Here is a 21957-nt window from a genome sequence, read left to right as displayed (position 1 = left end):
CACACATCACACACATACCACACCAGGCATGCACACATCACACGCACACACACACACACACACACACACACACACACACACTTAGAACGTCTATATAAGACAGGAACACGAGCCTGATTTTCATCAGTGACAAGTCACAGATCCTTCTGCTGTCTCTGTGCCTAAGCCTGAAATTTTAAGGACATAAGTAGGGTTAGTGAGTTTCATTTGGAGATCAGTTTACTTGCAGATGGAATACTTGCCCGGCATGGTGGTGTCATTCTAGTATTCAGGAGCAGGAGGATTGCTGCAAAGTCCAGACTAGCACCTGACACTGTCTTATAAAAAAGGGTGTGGGGACTGGAAAGATGGCTCAGTGGTTAAGAGCACGTACTGCAGCAGGGAAGTGGTGGTGCACACCAGAACTCAGGAGGCAGAGGCAGGCCGATCTCTGTGAGTTTGAGGCCAGCGTGGTCTACAGAGTGAGTTCCAGAATAACCAGGGCTACACAGAGAAACCCTGTCTCAAAAAACCAAACCAAAACAAACAAAAAGAGCACAGGCCTAGGTTTGGTTCTCAGCTTGGAAGCTAACAATGGACTGTTAACTGCAGTTCCAAGGGATCCTGCCCCTTCTTCTGGCCTTCTCAGGTACCAGGTATGCAAGCAGTGCACTTATACATGCAAGCAAAATACTCATACACATAAACTTTAAAAAAATATTAAAAAGAAATAAGTAGCTCTCATATTTATAATACTTTCCTTTCTGAGTCAATGGTAGCTTCCTGAATTCTTCCTGTGAACCTCCAGTTTTAGAAAAATAAGAAACATACCACAAATGTACTAGCACTTTCCTTCCTGTTCCTCTGCAGACATCACTAGTCAATTACCACATGCTTTCTCACTGAACTAAAACTCAATACCAAGTACCAGGCAACTGCTAGCTAGCCACCAAATTCTGCTCTTAAACTGTAATTGATTTACCATTCCTGATTGGGAAAGAGAGGTTAAGGGCTAACAGTAGTAAAATGAAGCTTAGTAACAAAAAAGGGGAGGGAAGTAAAACAACACTTGAGAAGAGGGAAAATAAGAAAAGCTTAAGAAATATGGTTGGGGGCACTAGAGAGATGGCTCAGTGGTTAAAGTTAAAAGCAGTGGCTACTCTTCCAGAGGACTCCTGTTTGATTCCTAGGACCTATATGGTGGCTTACAACTATCAGTAACTCAGGTTCCAAGGAATTCAGGTGTCTTCTTTTGGCCTCTGTGGGCACCAACCACACACGGGCAAAACACCCATATACATACAATAAAAATAAATATTAAAAAATGAAAGAAATGTGGTTGGGAGTCAATCTATAGAGTAAAGACAATGCCACTGTCTTTCTCCCTGAGCCTTCTCGCTGTCTGCAGTTCTGTACTCAGTCCTAGGCTGGTCCTTTAGAGAACATCAGCCAACTGGAGCAAGGCTTAGGGAAGAAACCAGGACAGATGTAGTGATATTTTGTTTGTAATCTAACAAATAAAGCTTGCCTGAAGATCAGAGTGCAGAGCTAAGCCACTAGGGAGCCACACGCACAGAAGACAGGCAGTGGTGGTCACACCTTTAATCCCAGCACTTGGGAGACTGAGGCAGATGAATCTCTGTGAGTTCAAGGCCACCCTGGGCTACATGAGAGTGAAATAGTCTAAAAGAGAGTCAGAGCCCACACCTTTAATCCCAGTACTTGGGATGACACACCTTTAATCCCAGCACTAAAAAGGAATATAAGGCAGGAGCTCAGGGCAGTCTTAGGTTTGGTGGAAAGCATTGCAATCTGCAGTCACACTGAGGATTGTCCTTTGTCTGAGCCTTGGCAGGGGTAAGGGCTTTCTAGTGGCTTGTTGCTTTGCTTTTCTGATCTTCAGCTTGAACCCCAATATCTGTCTCTGAGTTTTTATTATTAGTGCTACAGACAGATTCATATATGGTGCCTCTGATTGGATCACACCAAGAACACACCCTGGACTGTCCTCTGAGATACTGTGTGAGGAACTGGAGACACCAATATGAGCATGCCCAGACTCTTCCCTGAATGTGAGGACAGAGAAACAGGAGATCTGCAAACTCCAGAGGGGCCATCTGGGCTGGAAGCATAGAGTCTGAACAGGAGAAACTGGTTACCACAGAGCCAGAAGCATGGATGGAAAAGCTCCTTGGGCCCGAAAGCACAGGAGTGCAACTATAAAAGAGTGGGTTTGGAATTCACAATGGCTGGAGCATCTCTAGCCTCCTACCTGCCCTTGGGTAAAGTAACAGAGATGTTCCTGTCTGGAGCAGAAGTGAGGTACAAACAGGCAGGTCCCTGGCCAGGGTAGCAGGTTTGTTAGTAGCAGCAGAAGAGATTTGAACCCAAACCACCCATGCCTTTAGTTCCTGTGTGCATCCCTCTGCATCTGGTGTAGGCAAAGGGGAGGCTGGAAGGTGAACAATGCGGACACGTGAGGGGGTCCTGATGCCTTAGGAGTCATCTATCCCACCTAGTTTTGGGTCAAGTACAGGTGAATATTGATAGTCTCCAGAAGCTGGTGCAGTCCAGCTGGTGTGTGAGCAGTGGAGAGCAGGAGGCAGAGCCAGAGGTGCTGAGCAGGGTTGATTCCTCTGTGCCAGAAATCCTGGGAGCTCAGAAGTGCCGACTCTGCAGCCCTGACAGCCGCCTTCACATCTGCCAGGGATGGTTCTGAACTCAGCTAGTGGGGAAATGAGGGAGAAGGGAGAGGCTGTCACTGGTGAGAACCAGCCTTGGTCTGTCCGGGAGCCCAGAGAAGGCACTCTGCTGTCCCGTGCCTCAGTTTCCCCAAATGTCAAATGGGGATGAGAGGAGGTGGTGTCAAGATCTGTGAGAATCCTCAGATAACGATCTGACTTACTGAAGGCTGGCTCTTTGCTACGCCTGACAAAGCAACCACTTACGAGGGCCTCAGTCTACCATAACGCAAAAGCCAGCAGCTCAGTCACACCACTGGAAGAGGCAGTGCTGGGGTGAAAATTTGGCATGCTTTGTGTCTCTGAACCAGCTCACTTGCTTTCATGTAAAACTAACAGAGTTAAGCCCCACACACTCATTCCAGCTGGTACAGAGGCCTGTCCCACATCCCTTGGCCCCCAGAGCCGCCTGGTGATCGGTCTCCTACCAGCCAATCCCTTCCAAAAGATCTCAGCAAGATGCTGATGTGAGCATTTCAGGAACAGAAGGAAAGGCACTCCACAGAGGAGGGAGGGTCTCTGTTGCAGTGATCTCCCAAAGCTGGGGGCAAGCAGAAGCATGCAAAGCACAGCCTGGCCTTGGCTGAGGTGAGGGGGGCGTGCTCACAGGAGGGAGTCTTTCATGAGCTTGTTGGCTCACTTGCCCAGCACTGGTGGGGATATGGAGAGTGGAGCGGAAGTGGGCGGGAAGGGACATTCCTTGTAGGAGCCCACCTACACACCCAGCACTGGCACACTGGGCCTCTTAGAGAGAGAGGCCCTGGGGATTTACAACAAAGGCTTTGCAGCTGGGCAGACACATGGCAGGTTCTCCGCTGGGTCTCCTTGGGCAAGTTATGTCACCTCTCTGGGTCTTGGTCCCTTCATCTGCAAAATGGGGGGAGTGATAGAATAATAAAGTCAGATAATCAGCATGAAGGGCTAGCTTGGGCTCCTGGAATACAGGAAGTGCAGGAAACCTCTGCTTGCATTATTACCCTTTGTGTTCTTCCCTCCCATGTCACTCAGCAAAGAAGAAAGAGAAGAGGGCTCTATCTAGACAGAGGAAACAGAATTCACAGCGTCCTGAGGTGGGAGACACAGAAGCTTAGGGGACATAGGAGTTTGGGGGGGGGGTGTTAAGATGCTGTCACACATGGAGCCACCCTGGTCAGCTCTTTCCTAAAGTCTGTGAGGAATCTGAAGGTCTGAAATAGTAGGAGTGAAAGTGAAAAAAGTTCCCAAAAATCTCTGCCCATGTCTTTGCAGCTATAGAGCAGGCAGTGCGGTGGAGAGATGAGGGCCTGGTGTCTCTGGGGAGAATCGAGATTTACCATGTATAGGCCATGAAACCTAGGGCAAATTATTTACTCTCTCTGAACTCAATTTTCCTTACTGTAAAATGGACCCAGTGATGTTGCCTGCCTTCCAGGGTAAGAGTAAGGATTAAGTACCATTTGCAAAGTCTGTCTTTGGCATGCAGCCTGGAACTCTGTGTTTACAAAATGAATTAAGGAAAGCATGAAGTCGCCACAAGGCGATGCCCTTGGCTTTTTCTCTGGCCTCAGGTCTCTGAGACCCTCCATCCACAGCCCCTTTTCCATTCACCAGTGTCCAGCAGGAGCCTGGATTCGGGACTGGCCTCTCAGTCCCAGGGGGTTCTTCCGCCAGAAGTCAGACTTGCCAGACTTCCTCTGAGCTGCCCCAGCTGGAGTTGCTCTGCTCTGCTTTTTCTTTCTTCCTCTTGTGGCTTCCCGGGGCCAGACCACAACCCTGTGGGAGGCTCTTCTCCTGTGGTCACAGATGCTACCCCAGCACCTCTCCTTGGCTTCACCTCCGGCCTCACATCTGCTCCTGGGAAGACCAGAGAGACACAAGCAGGAATAGCATCTATCAGCTCTTCAAAGCTGGGGTCTGGCTTCGAGATGCTCCCAGCTTCATCTTTCTCCTTCTCTAAGGAGCAGTATCTGGATAAAATGCACTTGAAACACAGGGCAGAGTGCACGAGGCTTTCTGGAGAAAGCTCCATCAGTGCAGGGCGGATGCCTTTGTGGCCACTCTCTTCCTTGGAATTCATACAGCATTCCATTATCAGCTCTGGGCAGCAGCTCGGGGACCATGTTGTCCCTTTCCCATTCAGCAGACAAGAAAGCTGGGGCCCAGAAGGGAGAGAGGATGGAGAAGAGTGTGGCAGGGATCAGGCTTCCAACTCCCATGACTCTTCCTTCTGACCCCTAGAGTGGGAGGTGCAAAATCCCTGATACCCACTCCCTTGTCACAGCTATGCATGGTGACCTCAGAACATACTGCCAGCCACCTAAGGTCATACATCTGAGACTCCTGTCCATATGCAAGGCAGGGCAGAGGGAGATGCTAGGGGAACAGAGCAGGTTAGGCAGGTAGGTTGAAGCCAGACTTATACCAAGCCTGAGAAGGAAATGGGTAGGGGACACATGGACATGGGACCCGCCCCCCAGCTTCTCTGCATATGGACCAGGAGATCTTAAGCCAGTCATTCATCCAAGTGTGCCGCTTAGGCCAGTAACAGGGCTTTTCCCCAGGAGGTTGTGCCAAGACTCAGGCAAGTGAAGACAGCAAAGCCCAGATCAACTGTGCAGTTCTGTTACCGTGGGCCAGGCTTTGCTTTGGACACTGCACCAGTGTGCTGGCATGTGGTCATTACTGCAACCTTGCAGCAATGCCACTGTGCTCAAGTCAAAAGGACAACAGGATATGCTTTACTGAACCTCATTTCTTTAATTTGGAAGTAAATAGTTAGAAATGCTTAAGAGGAGTGGTTGTCGGCCTGTGTTTTTGCAGTCTTTGGGGGGGGGGGATAAAAAGAAAAGGAGGATGAAAACGCCCTAAATTTCAGCAGCTGCCTTCCTTTCTGTGCCTGTTTGTTTGGACTTGGGCTCACAGTTATGAACCTGCTGAGAGATTTCTGGATTCTGCATCCTTCACTTAACATAAAGCCATGTGCTTCCCCAATCTGGTCATCCACATCCATAGAGGATGTCTTCTCGTAAACCCCTCTCCACTCAGACCAATTGGGACCTTCACTCTGACTTTAATACTACAACAGATGCCCTTGGGAATAGAGTGCTTTTTGCATTTGATGTGATTCTGGGACAAACCCAGTAGGCTCGTATTGGGAAGCACAGGGCAGAAGGCGCTTCTTGGTGTCCTCGTGATGAAGCTAACCCACCACAGTATATCCCATCGTCTCTGCAGAGGAACTTTGAACCTCAGGTCCTCAGCTGGTTTCTTCTTAGCTGCTATTTAGTTTCTTTTCTGTTGCTCTGATAGGATATCCCGACAAAAAGCAAGTTAAGGGAACTGGAGAGCTGGCTCAGCAGTTAAGAGCAGTTATTACTCTTGCAGAGGACCTGGGTTCAGTTCTGGGAGACCAAATGCCCTCTTCTTACCTCTTAGGCACACACATGGTGCACATGCATACATGCAAACAAAAACACTCATACACATAGAGTTTAAAACAACGACAAAAGAAAGTCACAGAAGAAGGGTTTATTTCAGCTCAGAATTCCAGGTTACGGTTCACCATTACAGGGAAGTCAAGGCAGGGATTTGAAGCAGCTAGTTATACCCAGGGTCAAGAGCAGAGAAAGAAACAAATATATGGATGCTTGTCCTCAGCTGACTTTCCCACTAGTATGTGGTCCAGGACCCAAACCTCCAGTGGGCTGGATTTTCCCACATCAACTAATGCAATTAAAGAAATCCTTCATAGGCACTATCAGGGCCCAAGCTATTCTAGACAGTTCCTTATTGAGACTCTCTGCAGGTGGTTCTACTAGATGGTGTCAGGTTGACAATTAAAACTAGCCATCACATCTGCTTTAAGATGATTATATGTCACCTGCTAAAGATTTACATGAGGTTTAAGGTCTGGGCTCTTTTTTTTTTTTTTTTTCCTTTTCTTTTTTTTTTATTTTATTTTATTAGTTCTAGATAGGGAACAAGCTTATTTCAAGTCCCTTCTCCCTCTCCCTCCCCTCACCCCCAAACTTTCTCCCCCACCCCCAGCCCATCCCAGGTCTGGGCTCTTAAACTCAGCTGCATACTAGTTAACTGAGATACATCAATTCTGTGCAGACTTTATTGGTCAGTGAATGGATGGGCCGCACTATGACTTGTCTGATGGGAAATCCTGATGAAGGACAGGCCAGCTCCAGCTCCCTCCTAGACTTTGTGGACCCTTGGAGCCTTGGTAAGCAATCTGAACTCTGTCCTGCCATCTCAGAGACAGGAGGCTGCAGTGATGAAACCCTTGAACAGGCATAGATGAGCGTCTTGGCATTCACTTGTTTTATTTATCCTCAGTGCCCTGGACACACAGAGGAAATAAAGTCCAAGACCCAGCACAGAGCAAAGAATACAGCTATACCACAAATAAGGGCCACAGCATATAGACAGTTTCTTCTAGACAGGAAGCCAACACTACTCTTCAACCAACAAGGCCATCTTGTCTCAGGCTCAGTGTGCATTCACTCATCACACATTCTGGGCTTCCTGAGAACCCTCTGCAATCTGGCCTTATCACCTCCTACTTCTTGTCATTCTTCAGCAAGTTCAAGCTTGTTGCCATCCCAGAGCCTTTGAACATGGGGTACCTCATGGCCCTGTCTTTTCTTGGTTTTCCTATGGATGGCTAGCATCCTGGCTTAAGTGACACCTCTCCTATGAGATCTTTGCTGGCTCCTTGACTAAAGGACCCATCAGCCTCCATCGTCTGCTGTCAGGACCTTCCCAGCACCAAGCTCCTCTTTGAAAGGACAGTTTTGACTTAAGCATTCCCTGCTGAGTGTCCTTTGGATATCAGGTCCAAGACAGTGTGGACTAGGAATGCCTACGTCAGTGTTATTCCACAAACATGTGAGAAGTGAGTGCTAGATCCTTCAGGCACAGCTGTCTGTCTATACAGAACCCGAGTGTGCTCAGCACTTCCTATGTGCCAATCATCAGTCTAACTTCTTTATAGGTGACAGCCTCTATAATGTGCCTAGCAACACCTGAGCCAGCAACAAGTATTGTTTCTATTTATAAATGCAGAAACAGAGGCACACATCAGCTGGGCAACTTGCCCAAGATTCTACAGCTTATATGGAGGGCTGGGAAACCCAGGCACACATTGTTGAAACTATGCTGTGTCATATATGGGCAGTCCTGTTCTCACAGGCTCAAAGACTGGTGGGCAAGCAGGCTTTGTCCACAGTAATGGAAGTCAAGGCCACCATCTACAGAATATGCCACTTCAGCTACGTCTTGAGGACAAGTAGGGTTAGCTGAGGTAAAGGACACTCTGTCATCCTGCACAGAGACCAAGAGGGGAGCCAGGCTGAAGAGCTGGAAGCAGGCTCCTTTAGTCTGGAGCACAAGATGATAATGAGAGCCATGGGTTGAGGGTTGTGGTCATCTAAGGTTACAATAAAATAAAATAAAATAACAACAATAATAAAAATAAAGTCCCAAGGGACAAACAGAAAGCAATGTGACTACAAAAATAAACGGGGACTCCCAAATGATGCAGAATCTTGGCAAGACCAGGTACCCAAATGTTACTGGGAGATTTCTCAGCCACACTTCCAGGATTGCTATAGCCCTTGACTTTGTGGTACCAGAGGACACTTTGGAAACTGCTGCTGACTCGCTGGCTGTGTAACCTGGGCTTTCACTCCCAACTGGCACTGGAGGACCCAGTCCCCAAGGACATCTCCACTCCATCAGCTTTGCATCCATAATAGATGATATGGGCCAGGAAGAGCCCGGCATCCCCAGAGTCCAACACTGGGACTCCGGCATACTGACCTTACCCCACATTTGCTCTGGCTGATCCACCACCCCGGGGTTTGCCTGGCTGCCTCTGAGAAGGAGACAGCTCTCCAGCTCCTTAGGCTTTCCAAGGCATGAGTGCTCCCCCAGGTTACGATTGCGGGGGGTGGGGGGGGTCTGCTTAGATCCTTCCAGAGACAAAGGAGCTGACCTGCAAAGAGTTCCAGCAGGAGCCCCGCTCCCCCTCCCTTCCCCCCTCTCCCTTCTCAGTCCACGTGTCTCTATTGTCTGCTCCCCCGCTTCAGGGAAAGACACAGCCTCGGATGTGTCAAAACCACCACCCCCCGGCAGCAGGGAAATTAATTACTGGGCGATTTTCACTTCCTCTCGCAGCGCTCGCTTGAGCTAGGCACTGGAACAGGACCGGCTGAGTGAGGCCGGCATTGGCATGGGGGAGCCGCTCCTTTCACCAGTTCTGGAAAAGAAAGTTGAATCCCAAACCCAACAGGGGGCTCTACTAGGAGCCCAGGCTGGGGGCAGGGAGACTTCTAGTTAAATCTGGGCATCCACACTGCCACTTCAGAACTGGGGCAGAGGGAGCCGGCTACAGACAGAGGGTGGTGGCTGGCCGGCTCACTCTTTTCATCCCCCTCCCCGAGCCCCCATGTGCCTGATCCCACCTGCGCGGGGCCGCTTACCCTTCAATCTCCTTGTCTTCTCCCTCTATTTCTCACCTTTCTTTCCCTGTCTTCGCATCCCCCAGAGGGTGTGTGCGGGGGCGAGGGGGGGCTTCCTTTTTATGTGTCCCGACCTCTCTTTTTCTCCTGTGGGTGCCGGAGTGTGTATTGCCACTTTCTCCCTGTGCCTTTCTTGTCTGTTTCTCTCTCCTGTCTTTTTGTCCTTCTCTTAGTCTCTCTCTCTCTCTCTCTCTCTCTCTCTCTCTCTCTCTCTCTCTCTCTTTCTCTCTCTCTCACACACACGCACACACGCACACACACACTCGCGCACACATTCTGATTCATTCTCTCTCTCTCTCTCTCCCTCTCTCTCTCTCTCTCTCTCTCTCTCTCTCTCTCTGCGCCTGTGTCCCTCTCGTCCCTCTCACTTTCTCCCCTCCTGCCTGTTCGTTCCTGAGCCTGGCCTGCCCCCACTGCCGGTTCAGGGGAACGTGTGCGGAGCGATTGTCCTGGGGGACATTTGATGGATTAGAGCGCTGAACAGTTCCATTGCTGGGGGACCACCTGATCTCCTCCAGCCTGCGTCCCATATAAAGCCGGCAGCCGGAGTGCTGAGCACAGCTCCAGCGACCGCCAGTGTGCGCGCCGCCGTCGCCGCCACCGCCGCCGCGCCCGAGCGGCACCCGAGCCGGAGCCGCGGCCGTCGCCACCCAGCCGGCTCCGCGGCCGCCCGCCCGCTGGGAGCTGTCCAGTGCTGAAGCCCGAGCCGACAGCCAATCGCGCCGGCCGGCCGCCTCCCCCACCGGGCCGCCAGTGCCCCGCGAGCCCCCCGCCCGGCGGCACCATGCCGCGTTCCTTCCTGGTGAAGAAGATCAAAGCGGATGGCTTCCAGTGCAGCGGGGTGCCAGCCCCCACCTACCACCCCCTGGAGACTGCCTACGTGCTGCCCGGCGCCCGCGGGCCTCCGGGGGACAACGGTGAGTGGGCCCTAGGGGAGGGGAGCGGGGGCTCCCCAACTTGGGCCGTAGAAGGGAACCCCAGAGAAGATGTCCCTGGCCGAGTGCGCCCCCGGGACTTCCTGAGGGCCTGCCGGGCGGGGCTGGGGCTAGGTCGTACAAAGGAAAGTGGCAGGGTCGGCTCATCTCGCAGCCACGCGCCAGCCGGGACTTTAAAAGTTGTGGCCCTAGAATACGGCTGGAGTGAGGGGCTGACAGAGAGAGGATGCCCCTAAAAAGCTAGTGGGAGCGGCTTGGAGTACCCTGTCACTGTTGAAGAAGAGAGACTGGCAGCCTGTGTGATCCTTGATGGGGGCCAAGACTGCCAATCCCTGGGGAGATGAGATTGGCTCTCTGGGGAAAGTGGGAGCATCCCGCCTCCCTTCAACCATACTCCCCTTGGCAATGCCAGACAAGTGCTCTCCAGCCCTCCTCTATCCAACTCTTTTGTTACCCTCTGCCACATGCCTGCCAAAGGCTGGGCCTGTCCTAGGGACTCAAAGAATAAGGTATTGGAAGGAGTTCCCCCACCGTGTCTCCTGGTCCACTGGACTGCACTCCTCTCTGGCTTCTTACCCCCACAACCAAACCTGCTGCTCCTCTGAAACCCTCCCATCCGGCTCCAACCCCACCCCCATTTCTTCTTGGAGCAAGTTCTTGTAAAGGAGAAGGACTTGGGGGACAAGAGAGGTCATTCAAGCCCTAAAGGGGTGACATTCAGATGGCAAGAGAAGGGTGATTCTGTGAACCTATTTCTCACCAAAGGGGGCGATTGTGATGGCTAACACTCAACAGCCCCACCAGGACAGGTGTCTGGGAAGGAGGAGTCACGTTGGTATTGAGACAGCTGACATCACAGGGGTGGGAGAAGAAGAGAGAAGAGCAGGCACTGAAGAATGAGTCTGAACTGGGGACTGGAGTGGCAGGCAGGAACCTGGAAGGCAGGGGGCATCTCCTAGGGGACTTCCGAGCACTCAGCCCATGCCAGCACTCTGCCAAGCCAGATAAAGAGAAGGTGCTGAGCAAAGAGTTCTGTGACCTCATCAAGGTCACAGAGTTAGGCAGTGATGGGGTGCTTCTTTGAGCCCCTCGGCCCCGGCTCTACTCAGCCACCCACAGAACCCTCACCCCTTTGCCCACAGCTCCCACTCTGCTGTCCTCTTTCCTTGACCTCCAGGACCTTGGGGTGGAAGGCTCAGGGAGATGTCTGGGCTGAGGGCTGGCAAGACAGAGGGTGGACCTGGGGTTGTGCCAAGGCTGGGAAACATGTGCTGAGAGCTGGTAGGATATGAAGTCTCCATTGGATCCCTTAGGAGACTGACATAAAACTGCCGAGGCCCCCTTGATCCTGTCCCTGGGCCAGCTGAGAAAACCCAAAGAATTTCACAGCCAAACTGCAGGCTGTTCCTCAGGAGGGAGGCAAGAAATGCCTTGCCTTGAATTTGGTGCAAACAGGCTTTGGAAAGGGCCCCTGCATGAAGGATGGGGAGGGCAGATGGAGTGTCTTTATGAAGGTCTTACCAGGTTCCGCAGCCTAGAACCACCCCTGCCTTTGTCCCTTTCCTAAAGGGATCAACTCCCTGACCTCCGGGAAAGCCTGGAGCTGCTCTAACCACATGCCTGGCTTGAGACTCAATAGAGTGAGTAGCTCTGGATCTGTGACTTGCACTATGACCTTGGGTAAGTGCCTTCCCTTCTCCAGTCCTCAGCCTCCCCAGCAGTGCAAGAGCTCAGATGTCATGAACTAAGCATCCTTCCAACTTTGACAAGCTCAATTTCTGTGGAAGGTTAACTGATGTGGGAGACACAGGATAAGGGAATGCTGGAAGCCGCTGTCTCAGTTTCCTTGGGACTCTTCACCCACTATGTCTGAGTGGAAGTTTTCCCAGATTTGGTCTCTGCCAGCTGCCTCGTGGTAGAATAGGGCACCCATCTTGCCCTGCCTTCTGTGAGTGGTCAGTGTGGAAATCAGTAAGGATGACCCATCTAGCCTTTCAACTAGAAAACATGGGGTCTGTCCTATCTTGTTTTTCAAGGGCCTCTTCCCTCATGGGGTGTGGCCAGGCTGGGCAATGAGGGCTCCCTGAGTGGGTAAGTGTTCTGAGGGTCCTCAGAGAGCCTACTGGCTCCTGGTGGCCCGTTGTCTCTCCGCTCTGCCGGAAATAACCTTGCTGAGCGTTTGAGGGAAGTGTGAAAAATTGCTGAGCTGACGATTTTCCCCTTCTCTCCCAGCGTGTGTAAGTGTGCTGGGTAAACAAGGAGAAAAGAAAGGAGGGGGAAGATGAGGAGAACGAGGGAGGGGTAGAGGGAGAAGGAGGAGGGAGGGCCCGGGGCTGGAGGTAGTTCAGTTATTAGAAAGATCCTCTTACAAGCCATTTCTGCAGCTTGTGCTGCAGGGTTGGGATGAGGCTGGGGGTGAGGAGCATGGGGGGAGGGAATTGTGAATGTAGACGTCAGAGGAATAGGCTTCCTCATAGAGGCATAGGAACCCCAAGTGAGGTGGACCCCCATCTCTGGGAGTGCCTAAGAATTCTAGAGAATTCCTGGAGAGCCCCACACACATCACACACATGCAGATTCTCCCCTCAACCCTGCACCCGCTTCTACTCTCTTTTTAGCCTCTAAAGGTAAACCTCTTGTGTGCATGGTTCGAGACCAACTCCAGGCCTACAGAACCTCAAATAGAGAAGGGACACCCCCTCCAAGTTGGAAGAACTCAGGAGAGAGTATTCAGGAGCTCCTAGAAAAGACAAGGTCCCAATTCCCTCAGATTTCAACAAGATGCGGCTTCCCCTTGGTCCCTATGTCCCCTCTACAGTTGGTTGCCTCCAGGGAGCCTTCTCTGTTCTCTGTTCCCAGGATGGCTCTGAGCATAGATTTATTTCTCTGGGAAGTGCTCACTCATATTTTCCTTCCCCCCCCCACAAAACCTAGCCCTCCAACTCTACCAAGCCCAGCCTCCTAGCCCCAGAGCCCATTGCTCTGTGCTGGGACTCTGCAGTTCTGAGAAGGCAGCTGCTTACTGCCTTCGTATCACTGGTCTCTGTGGACCCCTACCAAGGACATCTCCAGTGTCCACTCACACTTGTCTCTGACCTCCAGCTGGGAGCCAGGGCCCCTCCCTCTAGTCTACCCCAGCCCTGTCCTACCCACACCCTTTCAGAGTGCACCCTCCCTGGCAGACAGGGATCAATGCCGATCCAATAACACAGTTGTCTGCCCTCTGCAGCTACATTAAGCCTCCCCCAGCAGGCTGAAGAGCGCTTGTATTCTACCCATGGGCTTATCTAGCTGACCACATTATACCGGCTTCCACTTCCTTTCACTGCCACTGATGGCGCCGAGTAGTCGCTCCAGAGCTGGGCTCAGGAGCCCAGCTAAATAGACCCATCCTTCCCATACCTCAAAAAGTCCATCTGGGGATGCAGAGGGCTATCCCAATACCTCAGCAGAGGGAACCCAGAGAAGGCTGGGTAAGTGCCCAAGGACACACAGCAGGCCCATGTGTTTATAACCACATGGCTTGGCATATTGATCTTGGTCTGGAGTTGAGGTCCAGATTAAAGATATGTACATGTCCAGGTCCAATGTTTATATCCAATTTCAGGTTGAGGACTAGGTCCAAGGTGAGTGTTTAAGGTTATAGGACCAGGTCTGGTATCCAGAACCCATTCAGTGTCTAGACACTGTTCCAGCTCAAGATTCTGGGTCCAGGACTGAGGTCTAGGTCCAATTTCCACTCCAAGGTCATCCCAGATCATCTCAAGATTGACTGGGATAGAATTTTGGGGATAGATTTAGCTTATCTTCCTCAGCCTCCGTTTCTCTCTCATGAAAGAGTAGTTGAGCATGACCTAGTTCAGCTCTGACAAGGGGACTCAAGAGTCTGATTTCCTCTATGAATTATCAGGGCTCAGTGGGAGTGTGGAATATGGGACCTGGGTGCCATAGGAAGCTGGGAGCTGGCAGTGATTCCTGAGAGAGGGCAGGGGAATACTCAAGGTCATTATGTCAGTCACAGTACACAGCCCAAAGTCTCTGGGGCCACACACATGTGCATAATACTCTGCTAAGAGAGGACAGCTTGGGAGAATTGCTGCAATCTACAGCTCAAAAAAGGCTGGGAGGGTGCCTGGAATCGCAAGAGCATGGATGGCAGGGCCTGTCATCCATCCATCCATATTGGGTGCACTAGGGCCCATAGCCTGGGGGCCTTATTAGGGGTAGGCTGAGATGCTACTGAAAGAGCTGGAGGCCCCAGGCCTCTGAGCCTGCTTTCCCAGTGTTTTCTCCTGGAGTGGGTGTCTACTTCAAGTCTGAGTAAGAGACTTTGGAAGGGGATTTTTTGATTGTACTCTTCTGGGGCAGAGAAAGGGAAGGGCAGAAATCATGAACACTGAGGAGGAGGTAGGCTGTGTGCAGTGTACCTGTGTTCAGGAAACCCACAGCCAGGCAGAAAGAGTGCCTCCCAGAGGGTAGCAGGACATGGTCTCACCATCCAAGGCCCATAACTCCAGACCTGGAGCCACATACACCCATCACCACAGCCCCTTGCAAAGTCCTTCCTAATGATTCCCACAGAGCTGTGGGCCTCCCTGTGAGACACAGGAACTGGGTCACTGTAAGGAAAGCCCAGAACACAGGGAATTTCAGGAGTCACAGTGTGGGGGCAGGGAGCTGGAATTCTCTAGAAAGCCCTTAGGGTCAGTGGGCATCAGCCCCAGGCTCTGCAGCCCTGGTTGTGCTCATCCAGACCCTTCACTTTGCCCTCTGCACCCCTGTGGGCAGATGTACAGATGTACCAGCTGCCAGGCCTTTGGAGAAGGTGGGTGTCCTTCTGGTCCAGTGCCCAGGAAACAGCTAACAAAGATGCTATAATAGGGGGAGGGGGAGGTACCCAGCCCCTTTGCCCAGCTCTGTGAGCAGACAGGAGAAACTATTTTTATCCTGCTTTGCTGCTGACAGACCTGGCTTTCTGCTCAGCTGGCTGGCGCTGATTCTTGAGGCCTGAGGCCCTGGCACAGCAAGAAATAGCTCTAAATATACCCACGCAGCATCCCTGCAGCAGGCCCCCACTGCAGCAGGATGAGCCCTCTCCAGGAACCCAGCAGCCCCCTCTTCTGCCCATCTCAGAACAGGGAGGTGGGCTAGAAATTCCCTGGAGGAAACTTGGCACCCTGGGAGTCTTGGGAGACAACCGGGAGAAGCCCTTTGGGCTGGCTCCATTAAGAAAAGGAGGCCACCAGGCAGGCTCTGATGAGGGCTTGTGTGACCAGGGGAAGGATCAAGGCCCCTCCCCAGGTTCCAGCTTCTGCAGAAAGGTGTGGGAGGGTATGACCTTAGACTTGAGCTAATGTCATTAAGCCTCGGCAAGGGCCTCATATGCAGCAAATGCTCAGTAAGTGTGAGTCACTACTGTTGAGTATCACTTACAAAAAATGAACAGGATGCCGGACCTTTTCCCAGAGTGACAGCTTCTCTCCAGTCCATCACATCAATTTCCCATGAGACACAGGCCAACTGGGGAGGCACTATTGAAAGACACCCCCCTCAGCTGCTTCTCTTCCCTCCCCCACAGGCCTCCAGTCTCTTTCTCCTACACTCTGGAGGAAATACTGGCTATGGATCCTGAAGCCTGACTCCCCATCTAGTGACCTTGGGCGAGTCCTCTGCCCTCACCAGGGTTCTGGCATATGGTAGCACCTGTTCCCAGGGCTGGCTGGTGCTGACTACAAGGCTTTGGACACAGTAGGACTTGTCAGAGTCCTCTCCAGTTCTAGGTTCAGGAAGGAGCATGAGGCAGTGTGCAGGGGCCCTGGCATGTTAACCTTCATAATCTCTCTTCCTTTTTGAAGTGGATGCTGCAGTCTAAAGCAGCAGACTCCTGGGCATTCTCAGGTGGCATGAACCTGAGTCCTCCCCACAATCATGACAGAGGCTCTTCTGGTCTCTGTCCCTGGGATTTCAGCCTCAAGACTCAACTGAGGTCACACAGCTAGAGTGTCTTCCCTTTGTGTCCCACTTAAGCAAGACACAATCGACAGAGACCTTTCTCTGCTTGTCAGCTAGAGGAACAGCCCAACCCCCAGTGGGTTCTAAAAGCCTAATGTACATTTGTAAAGGATCTTCCAGGGTTCAGGCTAAAGAAGAAAGGTGGCTTGCCCAAGGTCACACAGCAGCCTGAATACTAGGTTTCTGGACATTATCAGAAAATACAGGCATAATAACAGCCATGGCTGGAGAGGCCAGATGCTGTGTGCCTGGTGTTGGCTGGAGCACCATACACTCATTAGTTCATCCATTTCCATCAGAAACTCCCATGTGCAGTGGTGGACTGACCCTGAATCACACAGTGGTGAGACATCTGTGGATCTGGAGAGAAGAACGGGGAGTGATAAGGGAGTAAGATGTAGAGACAACAAACAGCATCACCTAGGGATTGAGTCCACCACGACGCAGAAGTGTCTTTCATGCATCCTAGTCAGCCTTCTTCCCGTGCACGATGAACCCAGAGGTTAAGCAACCTGGCTAATGTCCCAAAGCAAGGCCCACCCAATCCTCACAAGACCAAGCAAAGTGTAGTCATATGATGCTAAATCTCATAAACACAGGACATCAGGCTTGGGCCTGTGGAGCTGGTCCTGAAGGCAATCCCATATGTGTCCCTAGACAAACGAGCAGCTGTTGTTTGAGGAACCCCTAGTTCCACAGAGAGAGATCCTTGTCCGGATAAGATGCTGCAGCGCTACAAGTCACCAGCAGAGGGCACCACAGGCAGCACTCGCATCTGAGCCAGGGCTGAGGGAAAGATCCTTGAGCTCTTACTACACACTAGTTTTGTTCATTAGAACATGACAGGGAAATTACACAACCCAAAAGGGGAAACAGAGGCCCAGGGAGAAGCAGCAAGATGCTCCCAGATGGATGCCAAGGAAACCATATCACAGAAATCCAGCTGGGGAGACTCCAGACAGTGAGTGGTGTTAGGGTCAGGCATGGCCCTAGTGCCACTAAACTTCCTTGGGGCTTGGTGTCTGCTTAACCACACTGTTGTGAGGACAGAATGCAGACACGCATGCAAAACCCTTCAAACCGAGCCTAACATCTCAGTGAGAGTGCTTTACTGATGTTGTAAAGACACAGAGGAGTCAAGTATTTTGTCCAAGGTCACACAGCCATAACTGGGAATATAACTCAGTGTCAGAGTGCTTGTCTAGCATGCACAAAGCCCTGGGCTCAATTCCAAAGCAAGGGGCGAGTGTGAGGGGTGGGGAGAAGATTGAGGTATGATCTGACAGACCAAGGTCACTATATTGGTTACTTTTCTATGGCAAAACACCATGAACGAGAAAACTTATAAATGAGTTGATTTGGGCTTACGGCTCCAGAGAGATACAGGTCCGTGATGGCAGAGTGGAGGTATGGTGGCTGGAGTAGGAAACTGAGAACTTGCATTTTCAATGGCAAGCACAAAGCAAGAGCAAACTGGGAATGGCGTGAGGCTTTGAGACTTCAAAGCCTGTCCCTGTGACATAATTCTTCCATCAAGCCACGCCTCCCAAACCTGCCCAAACAGTGCCACCAACTGGGACTGAATGTCAAACATCTAAACCTATGGGAGATGTCTCATTCAAACCACCACAGTCACACAGTTGAGACGGGTAAGGGAGAGCCCCATGCAGGCAGACCGCTTCCAAAGTTATGCTTTTAACCAGTATGCCACCATCCATTAATAAGAGCATAGAAAGTGGTGGTCACTGCCTGGCACAGTGGTGCACACCTTTAATCCCACCACTTGGGAGGCCGAGACAAGTGGGTATCTGTGAGTTCAAGGCCAGTCTGGTCTACATAACGAGTTCCAGGACAGTCAGAGCTACACAGTAAGACCCTGTCTCAAAAACAATAAACAGATAAATGTGATGCCCACATGATCAGACCAAATTACGTGACCACTCCCAACAGATCTCATCTCAGACCTCATTTACAGGGACCCAAGGCATGGAAGGACAGGACTAGCCCAAGGTCACTCTGCTAATACCAATGTTCTGGCATCAAACTGCCCTCTCTTTTCCATAGCTGGGGCCCTGTGAGGTGGGGGCCTATCCCAAGAACAGGTGGACAGGATTGCCGACAGCTGGGCTGCTGGGATGGTAAGCCAAGCCACCTGGTACCTCTCTGACTCCACAGGTACTTACAAGATGCCACTGTCGGTGCCCGGGAGATGGGAGGAGCCCAGTCACTACCTATTCTTGGGGGCTCCCTAGAGTATAGTGACCCAGCAGAGCAATGCAATGGGTTCCACTTTTTTTTTTCCCCCGAGACAGGGTTTCTCTGTGTAGCTTTGGAGCCTGTCCTAGAACTCACTCTGTAGACCAGGCTGGCCTCGAACTCACAGAGCTCTGCCTGCCTCTGCCTCCCAAGTGCTGGGATTAAAGGTGTGCACCACCAACGCCCAGCTGGGTTCCATTCTTTGTTCCATCTTATAAGCAGGTTCCACCACTCTGTACCTCAGTTTCTTTATCTGTCGGAAGATATCTTTGTAAGAACTCAGAAGTGGCAGCAGAGCTCTTAGGACACAGCATGGTACTCAGAAAGTGCTCAGCCAAAAGCTCAGTAGCTACACCATGTGAGGAGGCTGAAGGAGGAGAGGCTCTGGGAGTACTCATCAAATAAACAACCCAGCCCTTGTCAAAAGTAACAGACCAGCTCCTGGCATGGGTAATCCTGGCCTTACAGACTGAAAGCAGATGGGAGGGGAGATGAGTGGTTCCAATCGATCACCCCTACCTCTTGAATTAAAAGAAGTCACCAACACTGTCCCCCTTGCTTCTGACCACCCTGATTCCCCAGTTCTGTGTGCAGAGGGTCCTGTGCAAGCCACACAGGACAGAGAAAAACAGACACAGACTAGCAGTGTTGAGGGATAGCTTATCCAATTTTCAACCTGGGACCACCTCGAATTCCAGAAAAGGCAGAAACCTGGAGGATGGTCAGCCAGACCCTTTAAGGGAAAAGAAGCTGGCCAAAGTGCCCAGCCTGCCAGACATTGCTGGAATCGTGCTTACAAAGGCGTCCTCCAGCTGCTCCTTCATAGGGGAAGCCATGGGCAGAGGGGCGTTACAGGTCCCAGAGGTCAGATGGAGAGGGGCAAATGGGAATGCCACTCCTCAGCTGTGAAAGCAGGGAGAGGGCCTAACCTCTATTGTTCTCTGGAATCAAAGGACAATGGGAACACTTGGTAATTAAGTGCTGGATTATAAGTTTGCTCAATGTCTGCCAGGAACTCTGAGGAGCCCAGCCCCCAGGGTCCCCAGGGAAAGGACTAAGATCAGAAGAGGCCATGGGAGTCAGAGACAAATGGTATGGCCTCTGCGCTCCAGAAGCCCCTACATAGTCCCCTGAGAGCCCCAGCCTGCCCACAAAGCAGTCACTCAAACACATGGCAGACAGGATTTCTGGTCCAAACTCCAGTGGAGAGAAAGGAAACCTCTCTCTCTCTCTCTCTCTCTCTCTCTCTCTCTCTCTCTCTCTCTCTCTCTCTCTCTCTCTCTCTCTCCTCTCACACACACACACACACACACACACACACACACACCCCAGCAGCTCAGGGAGACTTCTAAAGGAATCTAGGAGCTTCCTATCCTGGTGTAGTTATTACACGCCTCACTTTTGACTCTGTTAAGTCCTCCAGAACCTGGGGTAGGTGGGTCAAGTTGGGCTCTGATTGCTTTATGCAACATTTACTTATCACACACCTGCTGGGTGCCAGGCAGGGTGGAGCCCACAGACCCAAGCCTAGAGAACTCTAGTGCAGTGTAGTGGGAGAGGCAAATAATCTTCATCGAAGCCACTTTTCCTATCCAATACTAACCAGGCCCGACCCTGCTTTGCTTCCGAGATCGGGCATGTTTAGGGTGGCATGGCTGTAGACGAAGGCACTTTTCAAGCAATATATATATAATTATAATGCTAGCATTTATATAGCATTTATATAGCAATTATTGTGCTCGAAATTTCTTCACGTGTGAAACGAGAACTATAGTATTTCCTATGATGATTAAGTGAGTTAGCCTTTGTAAAGCATGAAGTCCAGGCTGATTACAATAAGTGCTTAATACTTACATATTTATCACCCATCTCTTTATATTGGGCTCTGTCAAAGATCCTGGAGCTGGCTGTCTAATTACAAGCTCCATTCAAGGCAAACATTTTCAAAGATGGAGGGCTCGCTATGTTGCCCAGTCTGGCCTCAAATTCCTGACCTCAGATGATCCTCCTGCCTCAGCCACCCTATGTGCTCCATTTCACAGATAAGAAATATGACGAAGGCAAAGGCTGTTTTATAATATCGAAGGTCTTTAGTCCCAGAACTCGGGAGGCAGAGACAGGAGGATCTCTGTGAGTTCGATGCCGGCTTAATTAACTACATAGCAAGTCCCAGGCCAGCCGGGGCTACATAGTCACCTAACAAAAAATCTGGGGGTGGGGGAGGGCATCTTTGGACTGCAGAGCTTCTGCACGCTTAGATTGCTTGCGGCCCTCCGTGCCTCAGTCTCTCCACCTAGAGTGAAAGGCCACTTCCACCGCGCTGTTGTACACACTGGCGACAACGAAGGCCAAGTGGGCAGACCCAAGCCAAGCTCTGCACCAACAGAGGTCCATCCAGGGAGGCCCGGCCGCCACCGAGCAGGCTGGCTGGGCGCACATCGGTGCAGGGCAGCCTGCGGGGAACCCTCTCCCTCCTCCACCCCCCACCCGGCGCGTCCTCACGCCGCTCCTTGTCGCCCGCAGGTTATGTGGCGCACTGCCTGCCCCCCAGCGGCTACGATGGCGAGCAGAAGCCGGGGCTGGAGCTGGCGCCCGCCGAGCCCGCATACCCGGCCGTGGCGTCGGAAGAGTACAGCGACCCCGAGAGCCCGCAGTCCAGCCTGTCGGCGCGCTACTTCCGCGGGGAGGCGGCCGTGACCGACAGCTACTCCATGGACGCCTTCTTCATCTCCGACGGGCGCTCGAGGAGGCGCCGGGCCGGGGCGAGCGGGGACGCGGCAAGCGCGGGCGACGCAGGCAGCGGCGGGGAGCGCGGCGCGGGTCGCTCGGGGCGGCGGCGGGCGGCGGGCACCGGCACGCATGCGCAGAGTGCGGCAAGACGTACGCCACGTCGTCGAACCTGAGCCGCCACAAGCAGACGCACCGCAGCCTGGACAGCCAGCTGGCGCGCAAGTGCCCGACGTGCGGCAAGGCCTACGTGTCCATGCCCGCGCTCGCCATGCACGTGCTCACGCACAACCTGCGCCACAAGTGCGGCGTGTGCGGCAAGGCCTTCTCCCGGCCCTGGCTGCTCCAGGGCCACATGCGCTCGCACACCGGCGAGAAGCCCTTCGGCTGCGCGCACTGCGGCAAGGCCTTCGCCGACCGCTCCAACCTGCGCGCGCACATGCAGACGCACTCGGCCTTCAAGCACTACCGCTGCCGCCAGTGCGACAAGAGCTTCGCTCTCAAGTCCTACCTCCACAAGCACTGCGAGGCCGCGTGCGTGAAGGCTGCCGAGCCGCCTCCCCCCGCCGGCCCGGCCAGCTGAGCCTCCGCCGCCGCCGCCTCGCCAGCTGCCCGCAGAGGCTTCTCCCACCCCCACCCCCACCCCCGTCAGTCTGCGTCTCCCCTGCCCGCGCCCTCGGGGGGTGGGGGTGAACCCCATCTTGACCCAGAACTTTCTTTTCAACCCCGACCAAGCCCACCACTCAAATTCCTGCACCACACCCCCCCTTCGCACCCACCCACCCACCCACATTGTCC

General features: G+C 52.4%; 1 protein-coding gene across 1 annotated transcript; it reads left to right on the top strand.

Annotated features, from left to right (window-relative positions):
- The first annotated feature begins 10013 nt into the window (after window positions 1-10013).
- Window positions 10014-21742, top strand: Scrt2 (scratch family transcriptional repressor 2). The gene is given in 3 exon segments (XM_027420959.2): window positions 10014-10146; window positions 20956-21255; window positions 21258-21742. Coding segments are annotated over 3 exon segments (918 nt in total).
- Window positions 21743-21957: the final 215 nt, after the last annotated feature.

Source organism: Cricetulus griseus, chromosome 6 (assembly GCF_003668045.3).
Source record: "Cricetulus griseus strain 17A/GY chromosome 6, alternate assembly CriGri-PICRH-1.0, whole genome shotgun sequence".
Lineage (NCBI taxonomy): Eukaryota > Metazoa > Chordata > Mammalia > Rodentia > Cricetidae > Cricetulus > Cricetulus griseus.
The sequence above is the reverse complement of the archived record's forward strand: the minus strand, read 5'-3'. Positions and strand labels throughout refer to the sequence as shown.